The 11,699-nt window shown below is 37.5% G+C and overlaps 1 protein-coding gene across 1 annotated transcript in view; it reads left to right on the top strand.

The window, feature by feature from the left end:
• The window catches only part of DCN (decorin), a 70,109-nt gene that overhangs the window by 49,079 nt on the left and 9,331 nt on the right, over positions 1-11,699 (top strand). The window contains exon 8 of the mRNA XM_034643666.1: positions 4,173-4,199. Coding sequence (XP_034499557.1) covers positions 4,173-4,199 — 27 coding nt within the window. The remainder of the gene's footprint in view (positions 1-4,172; positions 4,200-11,699) is intronic.

Genomic DNA, 11,699 nt, shown 5'->3' with positions numbered 1-11,699 from the left:
TGGCTGTCTCTATCTCTGTCAAATAAATAAATAAAATCTTAAAAAAAAAAAAAAGACAAAAAGACAGATGTAAAGATCAACTGAACAGAAGACAGAGTTGAGAAATGAGTCCACACACATACCTGCAAATGATTTTCAGCAACAGTAAAAAGGCAATTCAAGTGGGAAAGAAAATCACTTTAACAAATGGTGCTGGAACAACTGGGTGCTGGCCTGGTCAATGACACACACTTATATCTACATAAAAGTTAACTCAAAAGGGATCATATAGATATAACTTAAAAGCTAAAACTATAAAATTTCTAGAAGAAAACATGGGAGAAATTCTTTACGAACTTGAGGTAAGCAAAGATTTCTTAGATACAAAAAGTGTGAACCATAATAGAAAAAGTGGATATATTCGGCTTCATCAAAATTAAAATATTTACTCCTCGGAAGACATTTTAAGGAAAAAAGAAGCTACAGACTGAGAGAAAATGTTTACAATATATATATTTAATGAAGTGCTTTTACACAATAGCTAGCTAGCTAGAGATAAACTTAAGAAATGCAGTAAGACCAAACAACCTTAAAGAATTGGAAAAAATGACAGATATTTCACAAGAGAAATATATAATTAACAAAAAAAATGCATGATAAGATCAACACCTATGGTCATCAAGGAGATGCTAATGGAAACCACCTGATGACTATAGTTAATAACATTGTACTGAATCCTGGAAATTTGCGAAGAGTCGAGTTCAGGTGTCCTTATCACAAAGGAAAGAAAATGGTACCTATGTGAGAAGATATGCTAACTAACTTGAGTATAGTAATCATTTCACTATGTATGTGTATATTAAATCTCATGTTGTACACCTTTAATATATACAATTTTATTTGAAAAACAGAAAACTGACCAAACAAAACTCAAGATCCTACTACGTACCCATGACAATGGCTAAAATTAAAAAGACCCCTTGGGGTGCCTGGGTGGCACAGCGGTTGAGTGTCTGCCTTCGGCTCAGGGCATGATCCCGGTGTCATGGGATCGAGCCCCACATCAGGCTCCTCCGCTATGAGCCTGCTTCTTCCTCTCCCACTCCCCCTGCTTGTGTTCCCTCTCTCGCTGGCTGTCTCTATCTCTGTCAAATAAATAAATAAAATCTTTTAAAAAAAAAAAAAAGACTGCTAATACCAACCCGTGACAATAATGTGGAACAACTGGAACTCTCATACACTGTTGGTGACAAGGTGTAATTAACTTACCACAAAAATACAGGTTCTTTGTTGGCCAGAGTAAGGAAAGCAGCAGTATTTATCTAGAGTCAATATCTGGGAGAGCAAAAGATTTTAAATTTCTAAACTTATGCCCTAAATACTACATTTTTTTGCATTAATTTCAGGATTGAAGTTCAAAGAAGTTACATGTAAAAATCGGGTAGAAAATAGTATGTCATGTCCAACACTGTAAATCCACAAATGGAGAGGCAATTCAATTTTGCAACATCTTATAGAGGCATTTTGTTTTTACGCTTCCTGGTAGGGCCACAAAAATGGTGCACTCCTGAGCTTGTAAGTTATTTTTTAAATTTTCCTCTTTTTATTGTACCTAAAAGAAAGCTGACCAGATGGGAACTAGGAATTTCCTCCTTAGGTCAGCAAATTCACGTTCAAGAAAACATTTAAAAGACCAGAATGCTACACACCACTTACTTTTCCTGCTTAATAGATGAAAGGATTATTATTTAAAAGCCAAAAGGGGGCAAAAAAGAAAAACAGGACAAGAAGTATCTGAAAAGTTTGTTGATTGGCAAAATGCCAGCCTGGAGAGAAGTCATTCAAGGATGAGAAAACATTGTAAAAATAGTTTGAGCCTTATGAAAAGATCCTGTCATATAAAATAAAAGGGAGAACTGAAGTTGGGGGTGAGGGGAGAAAACACTGCTTTGAAAACCATTTATATAGAAAACTGACATTTTGAAAACCTCTATCTTCTAGTCTAAATAAAAATCGGAAAAGTAGTAGGCGTGAAACAAGAGATACTGAGACAGAGGGAAATAGACAGCTGGGTGGTAGGCTGAGTTTGAAGAAATGAAAATAAATTATGAGAAAAATAGCAGTTTCAGAAACATTGAAGAGGGAAATCAGCATGGCAGGAAGAAGGCAAAAGAAAAAGACAGAGATGAACGATCCAATGTGATGGCAAATAAAAGCAGAAAGAAAACACTATCCCATGGGTAACTGTTGTCTTTAAAAAGAAACTAATTCAAAAAATGCAGAAGGAAAAATGAAAGGCAAAATAGGAGAACTATTCTCTGAGTTGAAGATTTCAATCTGTAGCTTAAAAGGGGGCCCATGAAAAATAAAAAAAAAAATTAATGAAAAGAAACCAATCATAATGAAACTTGGCAAAGTACTTGGAATTCAGAAATGAGCACAATACCAACCACAAAACAAAACAAGTCACATGGGCATAAGGTGGGATAAGCCACAACAAACAAAAGTCTATCTACCTGCCTTGGCTTTCTCTATAGCGCTAAACTTCAGAGGAAAATTGTCAGAATTCCAATAGAAAGTTTTGTGACTATGTCTATGTACTCTCTTACATATTTCTCTAAGACCTGAGTTATGGTAGGCAGTCAAAAATATTTGTTAATTGAGGGGCGCCTGGGTGGCCCAGTCGTTAAGAGTCTGCCTTCGGCTCAGGGCGTGATCCTGGCGTTCTGGAATTGAGCCCCACATCAGGCTCCTCCGCTGGAAGCCTGCTTCTTCCTCTCCCATTCCCCCTGCTTGTGCTCCCTCTCTCGCTGGCTGTCTCTATCTCTGTCAAATAAATAAATAAAATCTTAAAAAAAAAATTTTACAGTGTCAGTTTAAAAAAATATATATGTTAATTGAATTAAGAAGCAACAGATACAAGTGTGAGTAGAGCAAGCCTTTGAAAAATCACTAGGGAAACAGATAATGCACTGGTAATAAATCCATTGAATTTGAAACAAAGAGTTTAAGTTCAACTCATTAAATAGTAATTAGTGTAGCTGCTTGTCAACTCTGCTGTTCATCCTTATTATTATTCTTAATCTTTTGTAATCCAAGGGAACATAATATGATTTTCATTGCCTTCGTGCTATTGAAATGAACAAAGATTGTTTCTTGCCAGTATACTATAGACTCATTGACTTGCTCACCCAAAATCTGGGAAGCTTTTTTCCTAATTTACCGGTAAGTACTATGAGGATAACATCAAAAGCATATCCTCAGTCTTGTCCTGTTTTCATCAACTCCACTGCTACCAGCCAATTCAACATCATCACGTCTCACATGGGTGTGACATTCTGTGATTTTCTAGCTTCCACTCTCCACCTTGTCTACTCTGCTTCTATACAACCCCACTTTTATAGCAACACAGTCTATACAGCTGTGTATGAACATCTCCCCTTCCAACCCTCTGCACTGAACTCTCACCGCTAACATGCCAACCTTGTCCTACCTCAGGACATTTATACTTGCTCATCCCCCAGCCTGAGACACTTTGATCTGTACTCAAATGCCATTTCCCTGACTGTCCTTTATAAAACAACATATAGACTCATCGTTTTCTATCATCTTGTTTTATTTTTCATAGTACTTAAACTATTTTCTGAGATTATTTTGTTTACATACTTTTCTTCCCCAATAGATAAGCTCCCTAAGAGCAGAGATCTTGTCTGTCTTGTTCATTTCTATATGCCAAGAACACGGAATAATTCCAGATACATAGCTGGGCGTTCCATGTATCCAGAGTGAACGAATGAATGATTAAATACATGAATGAATGCCTGAACAAAGGAGACTATTTAGTTAGTCTCTATATTCACCCTCACCACTAACTACTCAGAAGTTTTGAAATTAATTACTGTTCAAAACTGGGCAAACTAGCTTCTTTTATTTATCTCTTTTACCTTAATTTGGAGTGATCAGGGGGAAAATCCAGTTAATAGAGAAGTTTTGTAAGAGGGATTCTGCCAGAGAGATCTGAGGGAGTAACCTGGATACTAGAAGGGAGAAAAATAAGTTCAAGATGACATAATAGTAGCACACTCTTTGTAAATACCCACAGATCTATGCGTTATGAAATGGGTGTGTGATGGGGGCATTTCTTTTTTTTTTTTTTTAAAGATTTTATTTATTTATTTGAGAGAGAGAGAGAGAGACAGCCAGCGAGAGAGGGGACACAAGCAGGGGGAGTGGGAGAGGAAGAAGCAGGCTCCCAGTGGAGCAGGGAACCTGATGTGGGGCTCAATCCCAGACCCTGGGATCAGGCCCTGAGCCAAAGGCAGACCTTAATGACTGAGCCACCGAGGCGCCCTGGTAGGGGCATTTCTGATCCTGAAAATCCACTCTCTTCAGCAAGTGTGGAGAAGTCTTCCATTTTGTCTAAGTGTCCAAAGAATGATTGGAGAGATAGAAAGAGAGAAAGGAGGAAGGAAGGATGGAGGAAGAGAGGAAGGGAAGGAGGAAGGAAAGAAGGAAGGCAGGCAAACCAATTTTACTTCAACAGCTGGACCAAATTAAGAAAACCAAAAGAAATTCTCTGGGTTGGGTTCTGAACCCAGAAAAATGCAGTTGTGGTAAAGCACCACATTATTTCCAGCAAAATGTAAAAAAATCACGTCTGTAGTACCAGTACTACATTTCTCGCTCTGTAAATGTTGGTGCATTAGACAGATACCTTCGGGGACAGTCCTCAGGACCTGTAAAGTATTGTTACTGGTGAGACGGAAAAGTAGAGTCAATGAAGTTTAAAACAGCCACCTAAAATACACCTTTCGGCAAACTGAGCCAGAATTTATTTGAGGTTTGCCTCTGTTTACATAAGGCATAACGCCTGAGAAGCCTTCTTTGGTCATCAGAAAGTACATCTATTTAAAATCAACATTTTTTTTTTTGAGGTGAGCTCATGATTTCTGAGTGTCCAGGGTATTTTTTTTCCAAAATTAATGTAAGCATAAAAATGAGGAGAGATGTGCTTGATGAAATATATCATAATATTTATCACATTGTTTGAAAACATGATGAAATTTGTAGAATATGTCATTTGAATTTTTTTTATTTTATCTTTTCTCCAATTTAAATCAGAAAGCATAAGTTCATTTTATAAAATTACCATAATGGTCAAAATGTAAAAATTAAATTAAAAGTTTTCAAGGTTTTATCCAAAATGTGCACGTAAGTTTAACAGACAAATTTTCCAATTTATTTCTTGCTGTCAAAAGAATACAAAAATAAAATGGAGAATTAGATTACACATTACGAAAAGAACCTATAAAATAATGAATCCCGTGTCTGTATTTAAGAATTAGTCCTCATTAGGAATTAGAAATTGCCTTTTAGTGAAACAATTATTGTAATGTTAAGTTGTGTAAAATTGTGATACTAAAGCTAAAAGGAATGTTAGGTCAAGGAGATCATTGTTTGGATGATTTCAGTTTAATTTGCTTTACTGTTATATGTATGCTGATGCAAATGCATACCGTTCCATCACTGCAAATAGAAATGATGAACTCCCGGAGTGCACTTTTGCTGATTGATTTAAATAGAAATATTTCCACTTCTTTACATAGTATGGTTATATTTCAATAATGTTTCATAACATTTCATTATATGGTTTTACTATATGGTCATTTATGCAAGCTTTTACTCCTCTAACCTGGAATTTCTTCCAACTTTCTATTACTATATAGTGTTGAAAAGCATTGTCCTGATTATAAATCACCTAATGTTTTGATATCTCGATACAGGGATTACTAGATCAATAGCTAGGAACATTTCAGTACATTTTGCCAATTAACAAATGTTTTTTAAATTAGTGTCATTTCATAGGTTCAAAGTCATAACTAATTTTCTCTGCTTACTATTACTTTTGTTGTTGTTGTTGGTTACCTAGTTATTCTTTACTAACTCCATTAGAATCAGAAGATTATAAAACCCAAAACAGTTAAATGACTCCCAGGGGAAACACACACACACACACACACACACACACAACACACACACACAACCACCAAAAACCCCCAGCAAATTAGTGAAAGAACTAACACCGTCCCCTGTTCTGAAGTCCTATGTTCTTTCTGTGATTTACACGCAGCATTAGGGTTAATAGTATGTGTTTAACTGGCAACAAGAGACTGTTAAATTTGCAAGATTCAGAGTATTAATATTTCTAAAACACAAATTGTTTGAGAACTAGAAGTTTTAAGGGACTCCTGCAATGCAGAAGAACCAGACCTACATGTGTTCACCACACCCTGGGAAGCGCAGGCAAATCCTGCTATCTCCCAGCCATCTGGGAGACCGCACAAAATCCTTGGACCAGCTACATTATGGTTTAATTCTTAAAAGATATGCAACAGACTCCTAAGAGAATTCAGAATCCTGTGGTATATATTATAATCGTTTTACTATGAGTAGTTTAATCCATGATTTTCATGTGTGCGTTCATTCCTTCAACAAGTATTTGAACTCCGGCTGAGCGGAACATGCGGAGATGCTGGAGACGCTCTAGTGAAAACAACCACATAAAAAGCAAGTATGATCTCATTCCGTGGAGAAACGCGCACACACACACAGTAATTAGAAAAATAAACAAAAGGCAGCTTGTGGTAGGTGCTCTGATGGAATGAAAGAACGGGAGCCTGGCAGACAGCATGCGGAGGGCAAGGCCTAAGGGCTCTTGTGTGCCAGGTGTGGGAAAGACTGAGTTGAGTTGGGTGTGGTGGAGAGGGTTTGTGAGAGAACCAGACCCAAAGGAATATGGAAAACATGAGAGTCAGTATTACCTATTTCAGGGATGGTAGAGGGGAGAAGTCATGAAATGTGGAGGGAGGCATCTTGTTTCCGAGAGGCCTGATTTTTTTAATCTTTAATATAAATTGTATTTTATATTTAATTAAATTAATTTAATTTAATATAAATTGTATTTTACTGGGTTTTAACAGGGATCCGTTCAAATAATACACACAAAAGAACTTTCTGTATTGTATCACTAAAATGTTAATTAACAAGCATTATTATATTTGTCAAGAATGGTAAACTGGTTTTTTTTTTTTTTTCTGGCTATCATTACCATAAAGAAAACCCTCAGCTTAATATTAAACAAACAAACAAACAAACAATGCAATTATAAAATGAGCTGGAGACCTAAAGAGACATTTCTCCAAAAAAGGCATAGAGATGGCCAACAGACCCATGAAAAAATGCTCCACATCACTCATCATCTGGGAAATGCAAATTAAAACCACAACGGGATACCACCTCTTACCTGTCAGAATGGAAGGTGTCAGAAAGCCCAGAACTAGCTCATGCAGGTGAGGATGTGGAGAATGGGCTCCCTTTCTCTGGGGACACTGCTGCTGGGGACGGGACATGCTGCAGCTGGTATGGAAACAGTATGGAGATTCCTCAAAAAATTAAAAATAACCCTACCAAAGAATCCAGCAATTCTCCTTTCTGGATATTTTTCTGAAAACAGACACGCTAATTTGAAAAGAAAAATGCACCGCTCTGCGTACCGCAGCAGCATTATTTACACTACTTAAGATATGGAAGCAGCCCGCGTGTCCAGCCCCAGACGCGTGGATAAAGAACAGGTGGCTATACACGCAATGCCATATTCCTCAGCCGTAGTAATGAATGCAACCTTGCCATTTGCCACCACACGAATGACGCTCGAAGGTATTGCGCTAAGTGAAAGAAGTCAGAGAAAGACAAATACCATATGATTTCGCTTATATATGGAATCTAAAAAACAAAACAAATGAACCAACAAAACAGAACATGAAAGAGAATCAGATACAGAACACAATGTGGTGATTGTCAGAGGGGAGCGGGCGGGGGTGGATACTAAAAGGTACGAACTTTCAGTCATGAAACAAATAAGACACGGGATACAGCGTACAACATGTGTGTAGAGACCCGAGTAGGCCTGGTGGTTTAGACCAGTCTTCATCACATGATGACTCTTGGACGTCTGTCACCACTTCAGTTGGGATGATTAGTGTATGGGTGGTGTGGGGGGGGACCAGAGAATCTCATTTGTGTTCAAATTCCTATTCGTTTCCCTGTGCTACTTTTTCCTTTCCACTTTTGAAAATATTTGTAGGAAGAAAGTAATATTTGGAATTGAGGAAGGGAGGCATAGGGCTCAAATTAAACCACATGCTAACTATATTCAAGGAATGCTTACTTTGCCACTTTTTTTTTTCTTGTTCTAAGAAATGTTCACCCAACTACATACGATAACAATATTCTATAGGCCATAGTGAATTTAAGCAAGAATCACATATATAGGCTAATAAAATCAAAGTCATAAGTCTAAAAGTAATGGTACATCCCCATTCTTTGTTTACTTCCTTGTTCTTTTTAGTCTCCATCTGCATAAATACATGCATTAGATATAATTCATAGAACAATGGCAAGTGATTGCATTTATCACAAAGTGATTAGAGAAGCAGTAAAAAGAAATACAATAGGAAAGTCAGGCGGCAAAGGGAGGTGATGAGAGGAGCCAGCATTAATAAGAATCTTGATAAAATTTGTGGACAAAATGGTATTAGTAATTTGGGGGGGGAAGAAATTTGGGGAAGTGCTCAATGGTTGGGATCCATGATCAAGCACAACTGCACAACTGTTTTTCTCTTTAGATGCTCATCTTCTTCTTTTTCTCCAAAGTGGCAAATGAGATCATGATTCATGTAGGGATTCTGCTCTGAGTCATGCTCATGACGATCAGAGCAACAAATGCAGACTCGCGAGCACTCCCTCCCTCCGTCCCCCTCCGGTTGCTCCGTCTAGTGTACAGCATCACTTCTGGGAAGACAACCCGCACACCCACAGCAAATTTCTCAGTGTACTTTTTAAGTTACTCCAGAGTCTGTTCCCAGAAAGGACATTAACCAGACCCAGAATAAATTCATTATAATTTTATTTTCCCTGGCTTCCAAAGGAAAATTAATTTCGCAGTTTGGCCACATCACAGCTGAATTACTCTACTAAAGATCACATCTCAACTTACCTCCCTGAATGGATTTTAAAAAAAAAAAGCTTGAAAATAAAAAAGTCTAAATCTTTAATGTTAGAGTATAAATTAGGAGATACTACGTGGTGTGGCTCTAATTGATTTTAGAAAATTTATCAAACATTTTAGAAGTCATAGATCTAAAGAGCAGAGTTTCTTCCAATTAAACATCTTTGGGGGTTTTATTTAAATGAACCAAGAATTCCACATAATGTTTGGAAAGCTATTATAGGCGGACTAGTGGCTTCTCAAGGATATCTGCATTCGAATTCCCCGATGTTTTGATTATGTTCCATTATGGGACAATGAGGAGTTAAAGGAGCTGATGGAATTAAGGACACTACTCAGCTGACTTTAAAACCAGGAAATTATCTTGTATTATCTTGATGGGCCTAATGCCATCACAGAGTCCTAAGAGTGAAAGAAGCAGGCAGAAGCGTCAGTGTCAGAGTGATGTGATTTGAAAAAGACCCAACTGGCCACCGCCGGCTTTGAAGATGGTGGATTTAAGAGGCAAAGGATGTGGCTGTCTCTAGAAGCTGGAAAAGGCCAGGAAATGAATTTTCCCTGAGAGCCAGCCACCTGAAGGAAAGCAGCTCTGCTAACACCTTGACTTTAACCCAGTGAAACTCATTTTGGATTTCTGAGCTCCAGAACAGAAAGATGATAAACTTGGGCTGTTTTAAGCCACTAAATCTGTGGCAATTTTTTATACCAGCAAGAAGAGACTAATAGAGTTCGTCTACCTCCCTTTTCCCTCCCCTCACTATAGTCCAGTCACTCTGACCTTTGTGCTGTTACTACCGAGTCACCCATCCCAGCAGGGCTTTGTTTGATCATCAGAGCCAAATGCCAGGGAGTGTCTTCAAGTCAGTCAGAAATGGTATGAGACGCATCATCAATGGAGGATTGATGAGTACTTGGCTGACCTCAAAGATAAGAGACCACGGACTCAGGAGCCATGACGTCCAGGTGCAAAGGTTAATCAATGAAGGTGCCAAGAAGAGCAAAACAAACATAATATAGATCCCAGCAGCCACTCTTTTGTTACCTGGGTCCCCTGACCCCTGGGAGACGTATTAAACCTCCCTCCACCCAGATTCCATCTTGTGGAAGATAATGGTGAGGAAGTTAAGCTCTGGAAGGCCAAAGGGACAATCTAGTTTGAAAGAAACCATTTAAATAGATAGAAGTTAATGAAATGTCAATTAGCAAATCCAAATTTCCTGTCACCGAGTGTTGGTTAAAGGGACAAAAAATGAAAAAAATAAATATCCTAATTTTCTTTGGATCACTAAATAAAGTGCATCAATTTTCAACAAGCATAAAATGAACAAACACCCTTAGACTAGGCAGCTTCCACACTTGCCTGAGTTTGCACCCGACCAATAGGAATATTCCTGAAGACCCTGAGTTCTTAAATATCTTCTTTTCTCCAATTTGCATTATTTGTGGACCGATTACAAAGGCATGAGGCAGCAGCTTATGCTGAACTTATCTCTGCTTCCCATGTGGGTCCTTCTTTTTAACCCTGAATTTTCTCCGTTGGAGTCACACAGGTTTCTGTAAAAGGAAAAAAAAAAAAAAGGCAGAGACATCATCTCCATATAAGAATTACAAAAGCACATAAGTTATAAAGTGTGCAGAAGACCCTAAGAAATCAGGCTTTTGGCAACCCAAGTGTTCATCAATAGATGAGCGGATAAAAATGTGGTATATACACAATGGAGTATTACTGAGCCATAAGAAAGAATGAGATCTTGCCATTTGCAGCAACACAGGTGGACCCACAGTTTAGTATGCCAAGTAAAATGAGTCAGACAGAGAAAAACATGTGCCATCTAATCTCACTTATATGTGGAATATAAAAAACAAAACAAATGAACAAACAAAAAACGCAAACTCTTAAATGCAGAGAAGAAACTGCTGATTGCCAGAGCAGAGGTTGGTGGACGGTGGGTGAAGTAGATTAAGGGGATTAAGAGGTACAGTCTTCCAGTTATAAAATAAAGAAGTCACGGAGATGAAAAGTACAGCACAGGGAATGTAGTCAATAATATAGTAATAACTTTGGTGACAGATGGTGAGCACTGAGGAATGTATAGAATCGTCAGATCACTGTGTTGTACACCTGAAACTAACCTAGCATTGTATGTCAACTATACTGCAATAATAAAGATTACTTTAATAATAATAAAAGAAAGAAAGAAGACATTTGGAATCTGAGGCCCTTAGAAGATAATTTTATTAGTACAAAGTAGGGGGTTCTTCATGTCTGGATATTAGCCGAAGGTCTTAAACTTAGGATGATGAAATCTGCTACTATCCAGAAAAGTAAAAATAGAGAAATGAATAGAATACAAACTTAGGTAATGAAATCTTCCACTACATAGAGAAAAAAAAGAAGAAGAAAGAATAGAATAGAATTTACCTACTTCCATCTGATTATCCAAATCACTTTCAGTGCTTGTTAAAAGATGTAGATTTCTCAGTTACACACACTCATTCAAAATCTCCAAGGGAAATTTCTTAGGAATTTATACTTTTTTAAAGTTCCTTGAATGATTTCAATCAACAACAAACTTTAATTATCATTCATTTATTTAAAAATTTGAGTTATGGCCAACACTAACTAAAGAAACCAAAAACATGGCTTTAAAAA

The sequence above is a fragment of the Ailuropoda melanoleuca genome, chromosome 15 (assembly GCF_002007445.2).
Source record: "Ailuropoda melanoleuca isolate Jingjing chromosome 15, ASM200744v2, whole genome shotgun sequence".
Lineage (NCBI taxonomy): Eukaryota > Metazoa > Chordata > Mammalia > Carnivora > Ursidae > Ailuropoda > Ailuropoda melanoleuca.
Note: the sequence above shows the minus strand (reverse complement) of the source record. Positions and strands in the feature narration are given on the sequence as shown.